Source organism: Trachinotus anak, unplaced genomic scaffold (assembly GCF_046630095.1).
Source record: "Trachinotus anak isolate AG129_WGS33_773 ecotype Australia unplaced genomic scaffold, CSIRO_AGI_Tana_v1 ptg000001l, whole genome shotgun sequence".
In the NCBI taxonomy this organism is placed as follows: Eukaryota; Metazoa; Chordata; class Actinopteri; order Carangiformes; family Carangidae; genus Trachinotus; species Trachinotus anak.
The window spans coordinates 15,029,276-15,052,622 of NW_027273852.1; the positions used below are offsets into that span (position 1 = coordinate 15,029,276).

The 23,347-nt window shown below is 41.7% G+C and overlaps 2 protein-coding genes across 5 annotated transcripts; both read right to left on the minus strand.

Annotated features, from left to right (window-relative positions):
* Positions 1-1,650: 1,650 nt before the first annotated feature.
* On the minus strand, positions 1,651-6,249 carry LOC139622524 (uncharacterized). The gene is made up of 8 exons (XM_071479885.1): positions 5,211-6,249; positions 4,799-4,917; positions 3,359-3,419; positions 3,208-3,275; positions 2,927-3,029; positions 2,461-2,579; positions 2,193-2,338; positions 1,651-2,107 (listed from the first exon to the last, which is right to left on the minus strand). The coding sequence occupies exons 1-8, from the start codon at positions 5,269-5,271 to the stop codon at positions 1,999-2,001; spliced, it is 786 nt and encodes a 261-aa protein (XP_071335986.1). The 5' UTR covers positions 5,272-6,249; the 3' UTR covers positions 1,651-1,998.
* A 1,683-nt stretch (positions 6,250-7,932) lies between these two features.
* med14 (mediator complex subunit 14) lies at positions 7,933-23,166 on the minus strand. 4 transcript variants are annotated; one of them, XM_071479783.1, is made up of 29 exons: positions 22,522-23,166; positions 21,698-21,724; positions 21,475-21,580; positions 21,029-21,202; positions 20,751-20,880; positions 20,483-20,611; positions 20,199-20,306; positions 19,226-19,358; positions 18,349-18,499; positions 18,133-18,244; positions 17,144-17,269; positions 16,813-16,891; positions 16,339-16,498; positions 15,974-16,168; positions 15,405-15,539; positions 15,185-15,261; positions 14,908-15,068; positions 14,413-14,559; positions 13,923-14,137; positions 13,421-13,690; positions 11,937-12,183; positions 11,208-11,330; positions 10,809-10,985; positions 10,433-10,671; positions 10,121-10,300; positions 9,727-9,834; positions 9,130-9,255; positions 8,828-9,017; positions 7,933-8,717 (listed from the first exon to the last, which is right to left on the minus strand). In XM_071479783.1, exons 1-29 carry the CDS (start codon positions 22,695-22,697, stop codon positions 8,644-8,646), a joined length of 4,275 nt encoding a protein of 1,424 aa, XP_071335884.1. In that variant the 5' UTR covers positions 22,698-23,166; the 3' UTR covers positions 7,933-8,643. The 4 variants fall into 4 exon arrangements, with proteins under 4 accessions (XP_071335884.1, XP_071335874.1, XP_071335899.1 ...); XM_071479773.1 differs by having other exon boundaries at positions 13,923-14,167; positions 22,522-23,093; XM_071479798.1 differs by lacking the exon at positions 11,208-11,330 and having other exon boundaries at positions 22,522-23,086.
* Positions 23,167-23,347: the final 181 nt, after the last annotated feature.

Here is a 23,347-nt window from a genome sequence, read left to right on the forward strand (position 1 = left end):
ATCAGTAAACACTGCGTCTACATCGGTGCAGATCATCCTACAGACCTGGGCCTGACTGTGCTTCTCGACGTATTTTAATTAACCAGTGGCTGTTAATTCAGAAGGGAGCTGTCATGGTATTTCCTGATTTTGCATGTTGCAGGGATTGAACAGCAGGGGGAGCCAGATACTTACCCCAGGCTCACAATCTTTGTTAATAGGGTTTTCTTCTTGAGCTCACTCCTCCCTTCTTGTACCTTCAGTGTAAGTGATGTTGGACGAAATCCAGAGCTCTCTTTCTGTGCAGCAATTCAACATTTTATCTGAACTTAATGTCAGGCTTTAGTTGTCGTCCAAAGTCACAGTTTTTCAGTGCAGTTTTGTTTACTATCCTTCCATCTCGGCTCAACAACACTGTTCAGACAGACATAAAGAGGAAATGTTATACTAAGCAGACTGGAAGATGCCAATTTGTTTGGTTGAACTCAGACTGCTGAACTCTTAAACGAGTTTCAGATAAACTTTGCAATGTGTTTTTGTTCAGAACGAGTGCTGTGGATGTGTCCTTGATTGTTTAATGGACACTATGACCAGGAAAACTTATTACAGCAAGCAAACCCTGTTTCAGTGAATATATGGTTACCTGCCTACTGTTTTAAGACAAACTACTTTTACTTTGCTGCTACCTGCCGGGGCAGCAGCATCAGAGCCAGCGACACCAACAAGCTGAACAAATTGACCAGGTAGGCTGGGGACTTCTCTGGTGCTCCTGGAGTCTGCTGTAGGGAGGAGGATGCTGCATACACTACTGAACATCTAGGTGAACATCTCGCATCCCCTCCACGAGCTGCCGGTCTCAAACAGCAGAGCACTTCTTCAGCTTTGCTAGATGACGTCACAGGAAGTCATTCCTGCCAGCTGCCATCACTCTGCACCCCAACTCTCTTCTCAGTGTCAGGAGAAGAGACCCTGATTCTCTGGCAGAATAGTTTTTCCTCATAACAGGACAGACTGCTCACCTGGACTTTTATTCATTACATCATGTGTCACACATATATATCACATGATATATCAGTTGATCTTTCAAGGTTTGTGTGGCTCTACAAAATGAGGCCTCAAGATGAGGTAATCTGCAGTTCATTAAATAACCAAAAACACTGCCACAGTTGCCACACAGTGGAATTACACAGTGAATTAGGAAAAAGGTTTTCAGAGCTTTTAATGTTGATTTTTCACTGACTATACTTTGTTGTTATGAGGGACAACGTAGCTTTAACTGATCTGGCAGAACGTCCACACCTTTGTCGCTTTACTAATTAACTAAAATGCCATCATCCTCCGTTGGAAGTGAGTTTAGCTGTGCACCTACACACATAGTGAGAGCACCTATGTGGAGCTGCAACAGTTAGTCGATTAATTAACTAAAAGATCAAAGGCAAATTAATCAGCTGCTTTTCTTTGTTATATCTGACTGAGTAATTGGGGCTAAAATATCTGAATACAAAATCTGAGAAACCTTGTAACAAAATGATTAATTGATTAAACGATAATAAAAAATAATCTTTAGTTGCAACCCTACACCTGTGCTATGATCACATATACCTGATGTAGCAAACGTGTCTGAAGTGAAGGACATGCACAGTCCGTTGACATGGGCGGAGCAAACACACCTCCATATTGCATTCAATTTTATTATTTCACTTTAGGTTTTAAAAAAATCATAACAGTAATTATAACAGTAGTGCAAGGAGGGATTCATCAAACTTACATTCATTTCCAAACAACTAATTCACCATAGAGGTTAATATGGGCCACATGGAGCAGGGCTATATAAAAACCTAGATGATTTGTAAATGAAGAAGGCTTTCTAATCCCGCCATCAATCAGTTGAATCAACTTGTGTAGCACCTTTTCCCAGTCATAACAACATCAGTTCATTCAGAAGCAGGCGACTCCTGCTGAAACCTGGTGCATCATAACGTCAGGGTTCCTTGATACAGAGGTGTTGGTCAGGGGGAGTCAGGACAGGAACTGGGACATGAAGGTCACAGCCTGGTGAAGGTCTTCTGTCAGCTCCTCCGGCAGAGACAGCACCACTGATGTTAAGCTTCGAGTTATTTCTAATATCCTACAAGCAGCATAAAACACGTCTGTTATCGGATTTCTGCATTAATCATCATCTCCTCCAACTAAACATTTGAATCTTAACTCACCAGTTGATGTAGTGGGCCGCAAGCTGAGGTTCATGCCTGGAGCCTTCGTCTATCACTAGGGACTGTTTCATCTGTTTGAAGTTGGTCTCAATATCTTTCTTTATTTCAGAGAAGACCTGAATTCCCCTGAAAGAGCTGATAACTTGCTGCAAAAAAGAGACAGGTAAAAAAAAAAAATCAGTGGGATGGAAACAAAGAGGAAAGGAGGACTCTTTTTTTTTAAAGGGGGCATTATCGAAAAGACGAAACTATGATTTATTCTCCTTACATATATAACTGAGAGCTGGTGGGCGATGTACTTATGACTTCCAAGGTGCCTGATGTCTTCTTCTAGCTGTTGACTCAGCACCAAGAGCTGGTTTAGTCTGGCAATGTGGAAGAAGTATTCTGCAACAGAAACAGGAGTTGTAGTCTTTGGAAACACAGGAATGTGTTTTCATTATGTAATTAACCTGTAGAGAGGACGTGGTCTTAACTATGTTATTTTGGTGACAGGGCATCCACATGTAAAGTGATAAGCATTAAAAAATTGTGTATTATTACTGTGCAGTATCACAAGTTTGTGCTGGATGTCCATGCTTATATTAGCAGCAAATGCATTTCTTCAATAGGAAACACATTTTTGCCAGCACTTTTAAATTCTCTCCAAAACTTATGCATACCCTGTAATATACAACTAAAACAGACAGAAAAATGTATCTTCCTCCTGGATGGGGATATACTTCCTCTCTCACCATCCATTGGCGGCCTCTCCAACATTTCCACAGGGCTGCCTTGAATGAGGAATACCTCTACACGCGGAAACATTGCTGACAGACCCACCATGTCCAGGTAGTCCTGAGGAAACATGTAAACCAATTGATTTGATTGACCGGGTAACAGATGTCTAAGATCTAAGTTCTCACTGGTAATGCTTTATTTAGATCTCTATTATACCCCAATAATTTAGCAAATAATTTAAAGAATTATGTAACTGAGTAGAAATTATCGGAGAAATTCAGACAGGTTGTGGTACCTCCAGCTGTGGCATAGGCTTTGGTAGATGTTCAAGGCACTGCAGCATCTGGTCAAGAATCTCTGAGCCTTTAAGAATATAGCACAAAAATGTCAAACATACAGGAGCTATCCAAGTCAAATTAAACTCTGTGATTCTTTGCCACGTATACCTTGAGCCTGGAAAGTGTCTGACTCCTCTGGGCTGCAGCCTTGTCCTAACTGCTCCTGGAACTGTGACATAGAAACTATGAATCACAGGGTAAAATGAGACATGTCTGTACACAACGATGTGAAACGCTTAGGAACACTGGGAGAGACACAGGGAGAGACACAGGGAGAGACACAGGGAGAGACACAGTGGACATGAAACCAGTTTATATGTCTTGGGATGCTGAGACATATCACGTTTAAGCTGGCAAAGATCTGCTCGCGTCTAATGCTTTGAGTGCTGTTGTAAATGTTTGAGCTATTGGGCAGGCTTACAAAGACATTTGAAAGAGTAATGGTACCAGTACCGATATCAATAGCACCAGTTAAAAAAGTGGAAACTGCCTTTTACTAGGTTTTGTGTATGAATTTTGGTGTAGCAACCTCCATTATGTTGAAAAATAAACTGACCTCATACTTTACAATGTTTTATTGCCCTATATCCATATGATTTTTAACTGTTCCAGACGTCAGCTACAGAAAATGATGCTTTTTTTCTGTTTGGGCAGAGACGTCGTCTTAAAACATGATTAAATACAACGGAAGTTCATGCTGTATTTCTGTGATTTGATTTGACAGCAGTCTGTTTTGTTTGCAGCACTATACCTCTCAAATCTCAAATAAGTGTATTTATAGGATTATTATTGGACTTCTGTAAAAGTTTGTTCAGAATTCATAAGACACAGGGAGTTAGACCTCTCTGGATACTGTACATTTATATGTCCGTGAATAACTTTTTGTGCCTTATACCATAGACGACATTAAGTGTTTCTTTATTTGACCATCAAAGGTGCAAGCCATGTTTGTAGTGAAGTGAACGGTTGCCAATTAAATACTTAAATACTTAAATATTGCAATTTAATACGGTAAGAACTAAAGAAAAAATATTAAAGCAAATTAAGGTTGATTTTACAGTTAGTATAATTATTCATTATATTTTTCACACACAACAATGGGGTCTGTGGAACCCCAAACACTGAGTAAGTAAAGCCGATGCCAAAAAGAGAGACAAGGGTTAGAGATGATGGAAAATGCTTCCTCGTTGCAGTTGTATGGACGTTATTCTGGACATTTAATGTTTAATGTCACGTGCATTTAGTGTAAGTGTACAGTGTAATATGATATATGGGTAACATAAGCTGATATAATTAACTAATTGGCTGATTTAATCTAACTGACTTGTGTATAATGTGCATTAGATGCCTTTTTATTTGCTTTGGTTCAGCTGATGGAGATTCACTTTTGGCTGATTAGTTTTTGATGGAACATCTGACATTCACTTAATTTTTTTACTTAACTTTTACTTAGATTTGATAATGCAAACTAAGGAGAAGTGGTGGAGATGAATGTGAGCTTTATCAGCTGCGATGGAGGTGATGCAGATAGTGCTCAGGTTACCCCACCTGCTGCATCTGCGCCCTGATGAGGAGATCCAGTTGCCCACAGAGACACAGCATCTCCAGGCCCACCTGCTCTGGACCCAGGTGGACAGGCATCAGAGGTCTCTTCACCTGTAGCTCCACTGACCACAGAGCAAATAGAAATCAGAAGGCCTGTCTGACACACCCCCTCATTTTTCATTCACCCCCTTAATAAACACAAAACACAGCCTGTGAAACAATGTGCGTATGTCATCGCTCCTGCAGGTCCAAGGAAGGATGGTTGATGGAGACTAAAGGGGAGTGGTCAGCGTGTTGAAATGAGACGGAGCCCGTCTCTGCAGGGCGCACTCCTCCAAGAGGTAATGTCATCCAAACACCTGAAACGTTTCCACAAACAGCGAGATCAAAACGAGTGGGTAAGGCAGGGACTTACCTCTGAAAGCTTCATGGTAAACGCACGGCTGGCAGAGCGGCTCTGATGTGCTTACTGCCATATCTGACTGGAGCCGGCCGTGATTATCACACCTCTTCACCTAATCTGTTCCGCCGATAAAAGCCATATGAAGCTCATGAAAGCGCGGGCAATAGCCTGGCTGAGGGTATAGGAAAAAAAATAGATAAGAGTCTATTTATTTTATTGCATTTGGTCGGAACTCTCTATCGCAAAGGGTGCGTTCGAGTGTCAAACGCTCAGGCAGGGTGAATAAACGCCGACACAGTGTTTCCTCATCCGTAATTCGTCGTTTCCTTGCAGGTGACGATGTTCACACGCAGCTGCAAGGTGGTGAATACATCCATTACCCCAGGAGGAGCCATGTAGCTGTTGAAGGGGGGGGGGGGCATGCCCACGCCCACGCCCTTTGCAACAACAGTCAGGCAGTAACAGTCTGTGATTTGCAGTTTTGAACGCTCCCCGCTCCCCTCACACAGACTGGGGACCAGCCTTTACCAATGATGTCATGTTTTAGGGATGAGGGGCTCACATCACTTGGTTGGGAGGCACCTTATGAAGCAGAGGTGTTTTCCACAGGTTTAAATCAGTAATAACAACCAAAGACAAACCAGACCTGAGCCTGAAGCCTACACAAGTGCCATTTTAAAGAGTATTTTCATTTTATACTGCTTTATACTTAACATACTTTTAAAAAACTCCTATACGTATATTTCCTACGCTTCAACCAATGATTATTATCATTATTGATTATTCTACTGAGTATGTTCTCAATTAATCTTTTGGAGAAATATATTAAACATAACTATTTATGTTAGTTTCCTAAAGCCAAAGGTGACATCTTATCAGCGTTTTTGTCTGACCAACAATCTAAAACCCAAAGGCATTCAGTTTACAATCACAGCAGAGAATAAAAGCTCAAATCCTCATACTTGAGAGGGTGTTATTATAAAATGCTCTTCAAATGTACTTCAGATTAATATATTATTACAGTAGTTGATTGATTTTCTGTTGATCAACTCATCACCTAATCGTTCCAGCCTTATTTATTTCACATGTAGCCTACAGTTACTTTTCAGATTAAGATCAGTGTATAAAATATGACACACTAACCATTACAAATTAATTTATGATTAATGATTTTAAAAAACCTAAAATTCGCTGGCACCTCAACCCACTACAACAGTGAAGCACTGCTTTCATGTCAATGCATTAATATTGAACTAGACTACACAATTTCTGAAGAAACTGGTGTGGGCTCCTTGAAAACCGGATGCTAAACTGCGTTGCTGCCTGCTAAACATATTATGTATACTCACAATCACCATCTTTTATTTGTGTTTAAATTGCTAAAATCTTTTGAAAAGGAGTCTAAATGACAGAGAAATAGCAATTTGTGCGTGTATCTGTGTTTGGTTGTGTGTCAACAAGTGATCCAAACGTGACTGTGTCCAGTTGTGTTTGTCGCATCAGGTCAGAATCAAACAACTGCAGACTGACAAATAACTTAATAATAATACATAATAAGAGTGATCCCCTGTGCTATATCCTTACAATTACCATCATTTAATCTGGTTTTCATTGTGAAAATTAAACCTGAATTATTTATTAATTTATAGAGAAATAGTTATTTATGTGTGCGTGTGTCACACCAATGATTGCATGTCAACATAATGTCCTCAAAAGTGATCTAAAGATGACAGCGTGTGGTCAGCTGGAAGAATCAACTGAAATTACCTGCCAAACATTTACTGACTAAAACTGTACTAAAACATATTTCCAGTGAAAACTGTTGAAAATTGTTTGTCTCCAGGTGAAGAGCCTGTATAGATATTTTTTATCATAATGCACATGTGCCTCAGGACTTAAGCTTTAAGAGATAAATCCATGTGTCCTGTATGTAGTGTGGGAAAAGTGTAGCAGGACTTTGACAGAAATGTCAGGAAAGCGTCTGATAAACAGCACAAACATCACGGAGGTCGTTTAATCGACTGATCTGAATCAGCTGTTTGTCCCCACCTTCACCCAGAGGTTGCCATGGTTATTTTAATTGCTTAGTTTCTTCCGTGTGAGACGTGGGCTCAGCTGAAAGATACCTCTTGAACTCAGGCTTACCAGCAAAAGATTGTAACTGCTATCACCTGAAGCTCTGCTGGGTTAGTATTTTGAAGTTTAAATGTTGAAACATCTAAAAGAGTTAAAACAAAAAAAAAAACCTGAGAAAAACATACAGTGGTATTGTTTTTGTGGCAGTCTCATCAAATAAGTAAAAAAAGGATAGACTTGCAGAAGAAAATTCAAGTCTGCTGGCTGCTAAAAAAATTGCAGTTGACATTGTCTTTCATGGTGAAGTGGCATTTAATAAAATCCAAGTGGAAAGAAGTTTAAACTTCATTTTAAATGTAATCACTGAATGAAGGTGAAGAGTTTGTTTGGGTGGAGCTGCTGAGTGAAGTTGTTGAAATGACGGTGCTGAGATGAGTAAGATATGATGGTATATAACACTATGGAGGGGGCTATTCTGCACGAGCCCTCTTACTTTTGATACTTCATGAACATTTCTGTACTTTTGCTAACACTTTTAGTGAAGCAGGACTTTCACTTGTTTTAAGTATATTTTCATAGTGTAATATTATCACGTTTACTTGAGTAAATGAGCTGATTGTTTTAGCACTGCCAGTGGAGGATCCTCAAAGCACAAACCAACTGTGGGCTTGGTTTATTAAATAGCAAAGTCAGACAAGATCTGTCAAATCTTTCAATCAAGACTCAAAATGCGTCTTAGTAAAATACAACTGGCTTATAAAGTTTGTCACAGTTTTACAGTATCCAAAGTGAAAGTTTGAAATAAAAATTCAGAGGTCTTGACAGCGTAAAGGCAAGAAGACATTTAAATAGTGTGCTAAGGAATATATCTCCTGATACTACAATAATATCAGTATGGCGTTGTAAAAAGAAAAAAAAACTGAAGACAAAGGCTCTAGCAAAATTCTAACTCACCTGATTCTTTTCAACACTCAAATATACATCAATGTACATTATTTTCGTAAATAACCATAATTTCAATAGATAATCTAGTTTACAAGTGCACCTGGAGGAAAAAAACATTTATATCCTTTTGCATCAAATGCCCCCCTTGTCGAAGATCAACCTTACTAGTAAATCTTGTTTGTAAGCTTCTATCAAGAATAAAGACTGTGGTCCACAACTGTACATATTTTACTCCCTTTCATAACAGTGATTATACATCAGGTCAAAAGTCCAGTGGCTGAAGCAGAGAGGACACATGCTGGATGTTGATATCTTGGGACCACGACTGTTACACTCCTGTTTCTTCTTAGCTCAGGGATGGACATATCCTCAGTTTCAAAAGGACTCCAGTTGAGTTCCAGTACTCTTTCTGAATTTGTTGTTTCTACTGACGAGTACCAGGGGGTAGAGTGAGGTTGGCCATCAGCTCGTGAACAGAATTAAATATCGTACACTCTCCTGGGAGGAAAAAACAGAATAGAAAGTATTAGCAAAGACATTTTCCCACAACTCTAGATCACAAAACTGTAAGTATTCAGTGATTATTAGCTGGGAGTGATGTCTCTTACCCTGTCTTGGCGGGTGCAGCTCATTGAACCTCTTGAGGATATTAGAGACCATGAGTGCTGCGGCCCCAGAGGAGCTGTGCTGTCGGGGGATATCAGCTTGCTGAGTGAGGCCTGTGGCCATGTCGTACACAATGGGTACAATAATGCTCACTGGCTCCTGCGGCACTGGGATACGCTGGGTCAGCTGCAACTGTGAGCCAAAACAGACCACATACACAGGATAACGGTTTTTAATGTGCTTCAAACCAAGCTCAACGTGTACAGTGTATGGAAAAGATAATTATGAGTAGGCTGTGACTTACAAAGAAGAGCATCTTGGACTTGAGCACCACAGCGATGGTCCCAGGGGGGGCGATGGGAGGAGCACTGGGAGGGATGGTGAGACAGAACTGGACATTCCACTTCAGCTGTGCAGCCTGGTCAGGGAACTGCAGAGAGAGACAAGGCAAGTTTATTTACACTTTTTAAACAGAGGCTATTCAAAGTGCTTTACATAAGGTGAGGAAATGCATCAAGAGGTAAGAAGGATGTTCAAACTGCAATACGTTCACATACACTCCCACAATACAGTACGTGCAGTGTGGCCATGTTCTCGCATACTGTACTGCAGCTCACAGATGCACTAAACAGGTTCATCTGGCTGTATGACCTACTTGCTTTGTATCTTGTTGCAGTGTTGGCATATTCATGTGTTTCTTGAATTTTCTAAGCAGGTAAGAGCATTAAGATGCTGCCAGACAATTTTGTTATGTTCTACATTTTGTGGAAAAGTATATTTTCAATATTTTAAAAGATAATACAAAGTACTTAATCAACCACATAAACTGCCAAGGCTCACATGCAATGATAATTAAATACCTGAACAAATGTGACAAAACACAAACAAACCAGCTACCCACCAGTTCGAGCTTCATGATGCGCACGCAGTCTCTTAGGATGTTAGTGGGTGCCCCCAGCAGCTTTGTGAAGGCATTCAGAGTGTTGTATTTGAAGGGAGGACCAGCAACCTAAAAAGATGACACCAGGAGAGGAATGAAATGGCAGCACTGCATGTAGGCATGTGTTCCTATGTGAGGGGCCTTAAAGCCGCTGTCCATGATACAAATGTTTAAAACAGTGGTTGGTATTGCAATAAAAATCATGTAAATGCAAGACTGTTAGACAGGAATTTTAATAGAAGAACTAACACTATGACTTTAATTACGATCAGTTGAGAAAAAGTTTTCCATATTATTCAAGTACGCGTGAGTAATTTATGAATTGGACCTTTAAGCACATGCTGTCTTTACATACCCGTGTCTCAAAGAACTTCTCCAGCACCTGAAGCTCATCTGGGGACCAGGGACCTGTGTTTTCTGGAGTGACTTTGAGCTGCAGCGTCTGGTAGTTCTTTGGGTTGAGAGCAACCCGGCACTTGAGCACGTCCGTCTTGAACATGATCACCCCAGGCTCATTAGAGTTCACAATGGACAACTGGAAGAAAGTTGACAGAGTAGGGGAAGTAAATGAAGTGGAGAACAGATAAAATTTAAGGAGAAAAAACAACCAAAAACACAAAAAGGAATCATCCAACGTCCCAGTCAGCATGATCCATGCAACACTCACGTTGGGTTCCTGCTGAATGATCCTCTGCAGGTGCCGTCTCATAATAACAGAACCCAGAAAGCGCTCCAGCGGCGAGCAGAGGTAGCTTCCTGCCAGGCCTGGCACCAGGCAGGGGGTGGGTGAGGGTAGCAGAAGCACATGCAAGGCATTGTGGGTGAGGATGGTAGGAATGGAGGCAGCCCAGGGGCGCTGAGGTAGCTTTCGGGGTGGAGGCATACTGGTAGGCATGACTTGTGAACCTAAAACAAAGACAGAGATACACATAATGTGAAGGCATGATGTTTGCATGGCAATTGCACTGGTTACATGAACAAGATATGAAAAAAAAGCTTCTTCCTTTTATAATATGAGGCAACGCTAAGAAAGCAGAACTTACTGGTCCCAGCACGTGGAGAATGAGGATCAGGGATAGGTGAGTGCAGCGACGGGTTACCAGGAGACATGCCATGAATTCTTGCCCCAGGAGAAGGCCCTGAGACCTGGGGTGAGCCTGGCCACTGGACCCTATGGCTGGGAGACACAATGGCATATGGAGAGCTGGGGTCCAGAGCACCTAAGTTAAAGCAGAGAAGGCCATCAGCCACAGCAACACTTGACATACAACAACAAACACAGTCAGAATAATACACCACTGTGTGCCCACACTGTACAGGCTATTTGTCATACGCTTGCTCATGTCTGCAGCCTACAAGTGTCTAGTTCAGCCCGTTCCAGCCCTTGCCCAGCAGACCAGAATTACCACCAGGCCGGCATTCACTGCCACCCTCCTGCTTACCGTGGGGACTGGCAAAGCTGGTCTGCCCCATGGCTATGCCCAGAGAGGATGGAGACGGGGTGGGCCCAAAAGGAGAGGGTGCCCTCAGAGCCCCACTAGGGGAGCCAGAGGCATGGATGTTCCCTGCATACACACACATACACACACCAAAGGGCTCGTCAGACTCAGAGGTTGACAAGGTCTCCTCACTCTCTCTCTCACTCTCACACACACAAACACACACACAAAAACACAAACAAACACACACACACACGCTAAAGCTGGGCGGAAGGGCTGTAGTCTCTGGCTGGTGGGCTGAGATGGCGAGGAATGGAAGGAGCAGGGCTAAATGCATGCTTTGTTCCCTCTTAGCTGTGCAGCGTGTGCATGTTGCATGAACAACACAACTGATCCCATGGTTTCACAAAATTAAAATGGGCACACATGGTTGCTCTTCCTCATTCTCTCTGACATGCACACAATTTGCTCTTGCAGCAACTGCACAAGTCAGCAGGACGGTTGGTGACAGTAATGTGATATATTCCAAAACAATGGTTTGTTGGTCATAATGCTCTATGGCAGCTTGACAAGCTCAGATGACACAAACAACGCAAGATATTACTCACACCCGCTCACTCGCTCTCTCTCTCTCTCTCTCACACACACACACACACACACACACACACACACACACACACACACACACACACACACACACACACACACACCAAGTACAATTTTTGCCATTACCTGGTGACTGGGTGGGCATCATGGATGGTGGAGTTACATTAGCATGATAATTTGGTGGTGGTGAAGTGAGAGGAGGATATACACCTCCTGCACCCCCTCTCATTGTCTGTGGCTGTTGTGGAGCTTGCAGCTGGTTCATCAGACTGTCCATCACGTCAACACCCACCGGTGAGGGTGGGTTATCGTCTTCGTTGACGGAGCGTCTGCGAGCGTCCTGATTGCTGTCTACAAACATGTTCAGGAATGTCTAAAAGAGTGGAGGGACAGCAGGTGATTTAAAAAATCTGGACCAAGAACGTTTCAGTTGTTAAATATCAAACTATTTATCTGCATTAGGGTGGCACAATTATAGCCAAAATGATAATCACAGTGATTTGGATTGTTACGGAGATCGTGATCATGTGGTGTTTTTTCAGGTTGTTAACAGGTTGTGTTGCTTTGTAGCGCCAGGCTCCTGCCCTCTTTGCATATAATCTGTTCTTGCTGAACATCAATTGCCCTAAATCCAAAATACTTCAAAATAATGGATGTTGATCCGTTTCAAGACTTGCTCTTTGCCTTCTGCTCCAGACATCTGATTTTCATTTTGCCCATGTGCTTTCTGTTGTTACTCTTCCACTTTGTGCTGCTGCAGAGTGTGCACACAGCTGCATGACAGCCCCTTAAAAGTGAAGCCAAAACATCTTGACTGTGCCCTGGTGGTGGGCTGATAGTTTAGGAGGTGCTTGATTTGATATACTGCAGAGTTTTCTATGAGTGGAGCACATAATTTAAACGTCAGTAACGTCAATCATGTTCATGTAATTGTGGGAATCCAAAATTAATATTAGATTAATTGCTGCTCCAATCTGCAATACATATACTGTTGGAATCCAGCAGTATTCTTCAGCTGTGCTGATTAGAAAGAGATGCTTCTGGACCTCAACACACAGAATTTAAGACACACTGAAGTGATGACAAGGGAAATATGCAGTTAGCTTATCTTAGCATAAAGGGGGAAATAGCAAGCCTGGCTGACAAAATCTGCCTCCTCTGCACCTTCAAAGCTGAATATACAACAGCCAATCCAAACAGAAAGTGTTAAATGTGTGGTTTTATGGGGGATTTTTGTCAGGCTTTTACTCAGTCAGGGACAACTTCCTGGAGTTTCTGGTAATAAACTAGCAAACTCACTGTGATGACAAGACTCCAGAGGACTGACTTAAGAAGTGCTGGTAGACTTTTCTGTTTTAATTTTGGACAGAGACAGGGCCACTACACCATGCCACACTAACTGGCTGCTGGCAAAAGCTTCAGATTTATTGTTCAGACATGAGAGTGGTATTAATCTTCTTGTCTAACTCTTAGCAAAGTAAGCAAATGAGAGTGTTTTGCAAAATGTCAAACTGTTTTTTGTTGTTGTTTTTTTTTTTTTTAACTCCAATAGTTTTCACACTCTCAGTCTGTTACTTAACACCACAACTATATCTCTGACCCTGGCATACCTTGAGTCCTGGAGCAGGGTAGAAGCCCTCTACAATCTTAGTGTTGTCGAAGAGACTGTAGGCTCCATCCCTGATGGCTACCACTCCGCGGCTGCGGCAGTAGATGTCGATGCAGTACATGTTGCGGAACGCCAGGCGGATGTGTGTGGGTGACTGGGGTAAGATGGAGAAGCACTGATAGGCAGTGTTGGTGCGCTGGGTCAGGCCCAACATGGGCACTGTGGGTAACTTGTTGATTGCATTCAGAGGGGCCTGTGTGTCAGAAAGCACCTGAGGAAGACAATAAATAGAAACATGGTCAGAAAATTACATAGGAACACCACAGTAAAAACAGATAGTGTGTGATTAGACACAAAAGTGAAAGTATTCTTTAAACATTACAAAACAGAATAAAAGAAAATTTAAGGAAAAATGTGAAACTTAAAATTATTAATTAATCCAGATCTAACAAGAGCACACATGCGTGTTGTCACTGTATTTTCATGAGTGTGCTATTGTGTACCTGCAGCAGCTGCATCACATTGGGGCTCTTGTTGAACATCTCCTGTAGCTGGTGGAGGATGATGTTGTGGCAGTTGGAGCAGCCAGAGTTAGGTCCCACAGTCCCCAGGGCAAGGTGGAAACGTTGGCTGCTGGAGTTCCACTGGATGGTGACAGAGCTGCCTTTGGTGGTGCCGTAGCACAGCACCAGCTTACGGTAGTTATACAGCCGCACCTCTGAAAACAGGCTTAGGTAAGATGGCATCTCTAGAGGGAAACAGTCGCAACACGCAGCTGCATTAGATGGGTGTGTTTCTTTTGCTATGAATTAATTTACTGGAATAGTGGAAGAGATTACACTGAATTTTTAAATGTGATGTGACAACTGTTATTTTCCATTTTAACCTCAATTGATTTGAATGTTTTCAGGTGAACTGACTGATCCAAGAGCATAACAGTCGTTGATTTACATGTACATGCAATCTTTGCTTTTCAGACAAGTGTGCACATACCTGGTAATGCCCGTGCAAAGTTGAGAACGCACTGGTAGAGTTGACTGATGGCGTTCCAGTCATTAAGGAACATCTCTACAACCTTCCGTCCACCCACTGGTTCTGACAGCGGGTTTTCATAGGTCAGATACACGTGCCGCGTGGACGCTAATAGAGAGAACAGATGGATTCATTCAGAGGGGGCAGATGTCCATTAGACCATATGCAAGACAATCTCTGACCAATGGCTCATCTAGAAAAATAAAGTCTATGCAGTTGATTAGGTTTGCTAGCTTAGAGTGCTCTTGGGTTGTAACAGTTGGTTTTTAGAGTCTGATCTTTTACTATTGGTGATTGTTTTTTTAAATATATATTTTATAATCTGTATTGGGTTCTTTGTAATTAAGTATTGCTGCTGCCAGTTTTTGGACAACACATTTTCTGTCTCAATAATAATTTGGGTTCATGAAAGAACAAATTTAGTAATGAAGTGAAAACATTGTATGTGGTGTGTACCTTGCTCCTTGCTGTGTGTGCTGTTGAGAGGACAGTTAGCCAGCATCAGTTCAGCCACCCAGGTTCTGTTGTTTCTGCCCTGCAGTCGGAAGGTGCAGTCTAGAAGGGACCGCTCTAAAGCTCTTCTCGTCTCCTCTCCGACTCCTTTACAGGGAGGAATCCTGCAGAATAAAACCAATATTCTGTATAGTCACAATGGTTTTGACCAAGTTTGTCATACTGATGCCATTGTCTGTTCATAAATGCATGCATGTGGGCTGGTGACTGTATTTATTACTTCAGTAGACGTATTGCATGACTGCTGCCATCTCCCTCCACTTGGACACCCTGGTTTGGAATCTCCATGTTAGACAGCTACTCAAAGACAGGCAGACACAGATGTAGAGATTTAGCCACGAAACACAAGACTGGGATTGCCATGCTGGATGTTTTTACATCGGGATAAATCGTGTATGTCTGGCACAAACGATTCAAACAGTCTGAGCGCTGTGACTTACCTCTGTTCTGAGCCCAATGAAAGGCATGTTGGTGTCACACATCGCTACCAGGTGAGCCAGCTCTTTGTTGAAGGCACACATTTCCCCAGACCGCTTGGGCTTCTTTGGCTCTGGGTCCCCCTGGTCTCCACATATCTACAGAGCAAGAGGGACAACTGCATATTAAAAGAACATTTATTTGGCTTTATTTATCCAGCTAGGCCAATATTTAAATAATATAAATATTTTTTTTCAAACAAAAGCTGAATTTATACTTGCACCATAGGCAGTTATGTTGCAGCTTACGCACACCTGCCAAGGCTACACCAGAACTCAAGTATTTTGTAATATTTTGCAGAAACATTAACCCAGGTACACCATAACGTGTTTGTTAGATGTGCTTGTGGATAGCTTTGGAGGGTGGGCATAGCAATTGTCATTTACTTTTTCCGCCCACATTTCCCTAGCTGGTCAAAACTATCCAGTTCTAACTTCTAGGGCAGCAATACATCCATTAAAAACCCATCAAAAAAAACATTATCTGTGTCTGTTGAAATATTGTTTTTTTTGACTACTCTAGCACTTAATACCTTTCTCTTAGTCCCAGGTCGGGCCCCTCTCCCCGTTGTGGTGTCCTGGACAAGGTGTTCTAGGTTGGGCTTGAAATGCTGCAGAAGTTGCGCACACATGGGTCCATCCTCTCCTTCCAACTGAGATACAGACAGGAAGGAGTACTTGTACTGCAAGGCTGTGGGGCTACTAGGCACTTCAAGCATTTCCACCACCTACAATGAAGAGATGAGAAGTAGGAAAGAGAGGAGGCGAAAAAACACAAGGTGGAGAATGAGGAGAGGTTAATATTATCATGAAAGCAAATTATAACTCTTTTTATTTTGCAGTGGAATTTTCTTTTTAGTTTAGCTCATTTCAGGAATATATCAGTTAAGAAACTCACAATGTAGTACTGCGGAAGGCGTGTGAGCTTAATGAAGAGTTTGTGTTTGGACAAGTTGCCAACAGGGTGAGAGGCTGAGTTGGAGAGGTGTAGGATGTCAGTGCACACAGTGGGAAGGTGCTTGACAGACTGTCGACTGCGCTGCTCCCCCAACCAGAACCTGACCCAAGAGCAAGAGAGAAAGAGTCAGCCTCTTAATGAAAGCTAATTTGTCCAGGGTTCATAGCTTATACTCATACTCACAGAATTCACACTGTTTACTAGTGCAGGACTCTGACAGCCCTGGCAACTCACTAGCTGCTTAGCCAAGTGTTGCTACTGACAGCTACTTCTACTGACTGCAATTAGTCAATTTTCCAACTGCTGACTATTAGCTCCCCATCACTACTGTCTAAAAATACATATATACTTTTTACTGTTGGCTATGAATATATATTCTATGTTGGTAATTACTCTAAGTGGAGGTGGACTTACTTCAGTTGTTGCAACCAAGATATGATGCGCTTCATATCATCGTTGATTGTCTTTTCAATGTCATCCAGCATGGACTGATCTTTAGAGAGAACACACCAGGGTTTTATGTTCACAGAGATGAGCATTCAAAACACTAGTAGAATCACAGAGAAACAAAGTATGACTTTAAATCATCCTTGCCGAATTACCAGCCAAAGTGCTCAAAAACCTATTCCTATAACCTATAAAACCTATCCCAAAACCTACATAAACACAACCTGAACAGCCTGGAACAACCCAATGGACAAACATAAAACAAACATGAAAATAAAAAATAGTTGCTCCTACTCACCTAATCCATACAGCATGGGCTGGAACATGCCAGAGTGTAGGTCTACAAAAATGTGTAAGCACTCTGAACGACCACAGGGCTCGAGTATTGGAATAACAAGTGTGGGTAAAGCAGTCTCGATGAATGCTGAAATAAACAAACACGCACAAGTATCTCTTTTCAATACAGCAGATGACTCACATCCAGAGTTTCAGTACATTAATTAAAGGAGGATGGTTGAAGCATAGAGAGCACATCTCTATGAGCTTATGGGAATTTTGAACATGCAGTTCATCATCATTTAAAGATAAGTTCACAGTTTTTCAAATCTCAAAAAGAACACTCATGTCCACATGAACACAAACAGTTTTCACTTGCTGTAATCATGTCTGCTATTTATACTGGTTATTAAAAGATTCCATTCCTAAAGTGATTTCACAGTAATTAATGGGAAGAAAATCCATAACCCTCTTTCTGTATAAAGCTTCAGCAGTCTGCATTACCAGCATCAAGTGAGCGTCTTCCAATCTTTAAATGTTTTTAATGCGAAATTCCCTTTTTAGGTTTCCCCAGACACTGTTTCCATACTGAGCTGCGGTGTATGAATATTAAAATCAAGAGGAAATTTTGAACTATTATATTGGAAGATAATTACTTGGCCTGGCTAACTCAGATCACCAACTCCAGACAAACTTGTGTATACATTTTCATACAGAACAAGCACTTTGAATTTTGTCCCCCATCAGAGAGGGATGTCCAGCATGAACAGGAGAAATGATTACAGCAGTCAAGACCTATTTCGATGTTTCCGTTGGCACCTGACAATTTTTTTAAGTCAGAATTTAAGATCATAAATATCCTACCATTACATGTTTTGAGGTTAAAATTATGTCTTCTGCATCTTAAACAATGTCTCTTTTTTCAAGTTTTGCCACTGTTTCACTGAAAGCAACAACATATCTATATCCAGTATCTTAACTGGTTGTAATGATGAGAAAGTAAATACGTACAGTTGTCAGTGGGATTGCTGGCCTTTAGAATGGCCTTCAGTTCCTGTAGCTTTTGATGGGACCGTGCATGTACACTGTCAATCAAAAGTTTTTCCACTGACAGATGGTCAATCTAGAGAATGAGTGACAGAAAACAAATGTTCTTTAATTGTAAGATGTTTGTACCACACTGATCTGTACTTTATATTACAATGAGAACATTAAAGTCTGCTTTACCTTCATAGCTCTCTCCATTAATTTGGAGTCACAGGCAGGGAGGGGAGGTTCATGAGATATTTGCAATGGCTTAGATCCATCTGACTCGTCAATCTTGATAGTGACTTTATGTACCGATGCTGTACCTGTTTTTCTACCCAAAACCTGTTGGCTGGAGAAAAAAAATGAAAGGGAGACAGGGAAAAGACAATGGGTCCGTATGTGTAATAGTAGTAGTAATTGTATGAATGCATTTGGCATGTTCTTTAAACACGGTAAAATTGAACCCACTGGTATTTAAAAGGCAAGTATGCATGTACATGTCTATTAATGTGACTGCAATTTAAAGTCTTAGGCTACATCCAGCCCCTTTCGAGACCCTAAAAATGTGACTTTTGGAAACACCACTGGCCTGTTTCAGTTTGAAAACTCTGGGGTTGTGTTGTAGTGTGGGTGGGCAGAAAGGGGAGACTTTTGGAAACAGTGAAGCAGACACCCATGTTTGCTCTATGATTGGGTCTTATCAGTCACAACTACCAGCAGTGGAGTGTTGCTGACCTTGTTGTCTTTGCTAGCAGCTGTTGTGCAGTGAAATTCTGTATTTTAACGCTACAACTGCCTTTGCTGTTCCTTGTTTGTAGTATTTTCTGCAACTAACTGTAATTTTCTGCAACTAACTACTCTGCAACCAACTGCAGAGTAGACAACCTCCTTCCTGTTTACACTGGCAGGTGCATGCCCAGTGTAAGTGAATGGTCATGTCATTTGTGTCTTCAGGTGTGTTAGCATGGACAGAGATTATTCCTGATACAGAACTAAAACATTGACTGGGCGGAGATTGTTTTCCTTTTAAAATACTGTTATAAAATGAAAAGGTATCTGTGTGGACGAGCCTTACTTCCAGACAGTGAGTGTGAGGTATTTTGCAGGCACATATCTCTCCTCCTGCACCAGGTCTCCCCAGCGCTCTCTGATCAGCATCAGGGTCTGAGAGTGAAGCACCTCTAGCTGCAGTGACAGACAGAAGGAGTCTGGAAACAATGCGGTTAAAGAAAACAGTGTGGGAAGACCCCAAGTCCAGGTGAACAGAGATAAAGTATTCTACACATCTTTCCATTAACATTCAAAACACACTCACACACATACCCTCAAAACACATACACTTTGTTGGTAAAAGGGGTATTTGTGCCCCACACAGACTGCTCTTTGACACATTAAGCTGCACTGCTAGCGTTGGTGGGGGAAAGGCAGAACAGAGATGTACTGATTAGCATTGTGATTAGCATGGTTGTGCTCCACTTGCATGCTTAATTAGGGTCTTTGATGTTAGCATGAATGCTAACAAGCTGTTGTCTCTCTCTACATTTTACCATCGCAAAGTTATCATCATCTTACAAATGTCAGGTGATTTTGATGCTGACACAATGGGTTACTTGTACTTTGAAGAAAATGTAACTTTGTTGAAACTTTCCAAAAGCAAAGACACAAAAAACATCAGTTTCTAAGTATAGTATCAACAGGTGTCGAAACACACATCTCCACAATGAATTAACTACACCTCACATGACCTGGCTGGGTGACAGGTTGTAGTGGAAACGGTGCTGCCCTTAACAAACAGCAGTTGTGTTGTTTGAGAATTAATGAAAAAAAGGGGGGGTTAAGAAAGATGCAATTCTGCAGCTGTGTTTCTCATTGGAATGCTGGACTCGTCTACTTGACAAGTCAATACTCTATATGCTCCAACATACATTCCCGCCCTACTGCAGTAGTTCAAAGCTGACTGGGACAAAAGCCAAGTGGTTGCAGGCAGGACATACACAAAATGCCTGTGTATGTGTGCAGATAGACAAACACAGACAAAGAAAGGATACGCAAGCAGTTGTACATGTCCTGCAAAGGTTTTTCATCTGCACAAAGACGTGCCTGGACCAACTCATGGATGAAGTTCACTTGCAAACTGTGAACCAAGGCTCGGCCATCTGTCAATATGGAGGGGGAATAGATGGAGCGTGGGAATGGTGTGACAGACAGACAGACAGACCAGTTGAGAGTGAAAGAGAAAAGCAAAAACATTAGCAATGAAGTATATTGTCAATCAATTTGTCAATGGTGCCCACTGTGGTATGCAGACGAGGTGGATGAGTGCATGCCTTACCTCCCGTTTCTTTGTCCTCCACCAGAATCTCCAGCTTAAGCAGCCTCCAGGGAATATCAGGGTCATCTCCCATCACAGTCAAAGTAGCCTCAAACTCCCCTTCCACACGAAACTTTACACGCCCATTAGCTAACACAAATATGCACACAAGCAAACATTCACACAAAATATTCTCCTTTTCAAGAGAGCTGAAAATAAACTGCAAATGAAGCTATAAGAATACTTAGAAGTTAAAATGTACCATTGATGGTTCATACAAGCTGCTTACCAACTGTGAGGTTTGCTAGCTGGGGTGGTAAATCTGTGGTGACAAGGCGGTGTCGGAGAATCTGATTAAGCTGGTTCAGGGTGGTGTGCTTCTCAGCCTTAGTAATGGGGTCTGGGGGAATGATCTTATCCTATACAAATGGAAACAGACATAAAAACTGTGCTGACGTATCCAAAATACACAAGAGAAATATCACATTATAGGTCACATTACTCATATCCCAACACCTTTTCATCTAACAGTCTCAGCAGGTAGCAAAAGAACTTTAACAAACTTACTCTTATGCATGTGGGCAAGCGTGGGTATGACCCTGTGGTGAGCACATCGATGGCGAAGGGGATGGCAAAGCTGGGCAAACGGGCATGAACCAGTGCATCTCTGGCCAGTGATGCCAGCCTATCAGCTGTATCCACAAATAAGATGGTCTGCTGATCCAAGAAACTGGATATCATCTGTTACCATGGAGAAAGGTAAGAGTAAGTTGATTTTGTGTTCTGGTTGACATAAGGCAATTTGCAGTGATCAGGGCAGTCAAATTACACACAACACTCCTTAAAAATACAAAGAAAGATTCATATGTACATATTCATTTTTAAAGCCACCGTTGGCAAACTTCCTCTTTACCTTAGTGATTGTTGTCAATTAATGATGTGTCTCCTCTAAAAGTTATGTATGTCAATAGTCTTCCTGGCTACATAAAAGGTAAATAAACAACACAACATACCGCACACTTCTCAACTTTCCCTGCATTGCTTGCCCACTTCACCAGGGCTAGCAGACGTACAAACAGCTGCCTGGTTCGACTGGCAAACTGGACGATCTCAATTTTTCTGAAAAGGGAACACACGATAAAAGTTAAAAAATGAAATAAACAACAGCTTATCTGAATGAGTGGCTAAGGTAGTGAAGATATATGGGCTTTCTTAATGAAATTTGAAGACACATACCTCTCCATGTCTGTTTTTCGGGGAAGTCTGGAAAAAAAACAAAAACAAAACATTAACACATAAAACATTTTTTCAGTTTTTATTTGGTATATATATGGCATGAACATCAACATTGTAAATCAGGTATCTCCGTACTAACCACCTTTCCCATGTGGCCTCCTAACAACTAGCAACTTTTCCAATCAATTTCCCATCCATCCCCATGACAGAAAAAGGAAATGTCAATCAAAATACAAAGTGGTTTTCTTAAATATTAGGAGTTCCTATAATTTAAAAGTAATATAATAAAGCTAACAAAAAGGGGAGGGGTGAATACTCGTGAGAGACAATATTATTAATACATTAATATTATATTGGTATACTCAAAACGTGTGCATCCATGACATGAGTCTGCTTTTATCACAGCAAATGAAACTGTTCATCTTTTCAGTTTGCAACTCAGAGAGGAAAATACAGCTTTGGGACAGCAGCTGTAAGTGGTCTGTCTGCAACCTGGTGTCCCACAGATCTATCGCCCCACACCAACACTTATTTTGAATAAATAACCATCAGTTACCTCTAACTTTATGAGCTGTAATGTGTTGTTTACCGGTACGCCCCCTCATCACACTAGTCATCTGTGCTATCTATCTAGCAATCATCATCCATGTGAAAGACATCCCCTAGTTTCTCGATTAGTCCCAAATGTGCGCTTTTGATGACCCCGTTAGTGTATGTTTTAGTGTCTGGATGAGGAGCACCCTCCTAGTTTACTAACATTAGCTGATTAGCCCGCCAGTTATCCTAGTTAGCTTTGAGGCCTACAACGCTTGTCTGTTACTTACAGTTCCGCCAGTAGGGTAATTTCATGGTAGGTCCTCTGGAGAAGAAACTCAATTAACAGGCTGAGTCGGATACCGTGCGTGGCCGGGGCCCCAGGTGGCGGTGGCTGTGGACCCGAGACTACAGGACCTCCGAGTGGGACGAGCTGCCCATCTGACCCAATCTGCACCGGAGCCATTTTACAATGACGATTCAGACCAGTTAGCAACGGCGACGCACACCCAGCGCTACAACGTTAAACTATCGAGCTATAGTAGCTAACTCCTTGCGAAAAATATTTTCTTCGTAGTCTTACAACATTTCTTCCACGAAACGAGTTTCTCGGCATGGACTTCGTTTCCTTGTACACTTGAAAACTCAACAAATACACCAAATCTGGTTACTCATTACGGAGAAGACTCAATGCCGCTCAGCCGCCATCTTTGCTGTCGGGAATGATTACCATAGATCCGGTGGGAAAGAAAACCCACACTGGAGCCTTGAGGAGCGAGACTCACTCACTCCCTTACTACTGTGTTTTGCATCAGGCCGAAGGGGGTAACTGTGGACCAAACCATTTGATTAATGTCAGGTTTATGGTGCCAGACAAGTGTGTAATGATGCGTGTTTACAGGCTTAGTTTGATAGCCTGTATCATGTTTGCCATTAGCTGATTAACGTACTCAGTTATCTGTTGCCCTGGTAACGGATGGCAGAACATGTTAACTGCAGTTATGGAGGAAGTATTCAGATAATTCAGATAATTTAGTTAAGTAAGAGTTTTAATACCACCCTGTAAAATACTTAATTACGTATTAAGTAAAAGTCCTGCTTCAAAAATGAGTAAGA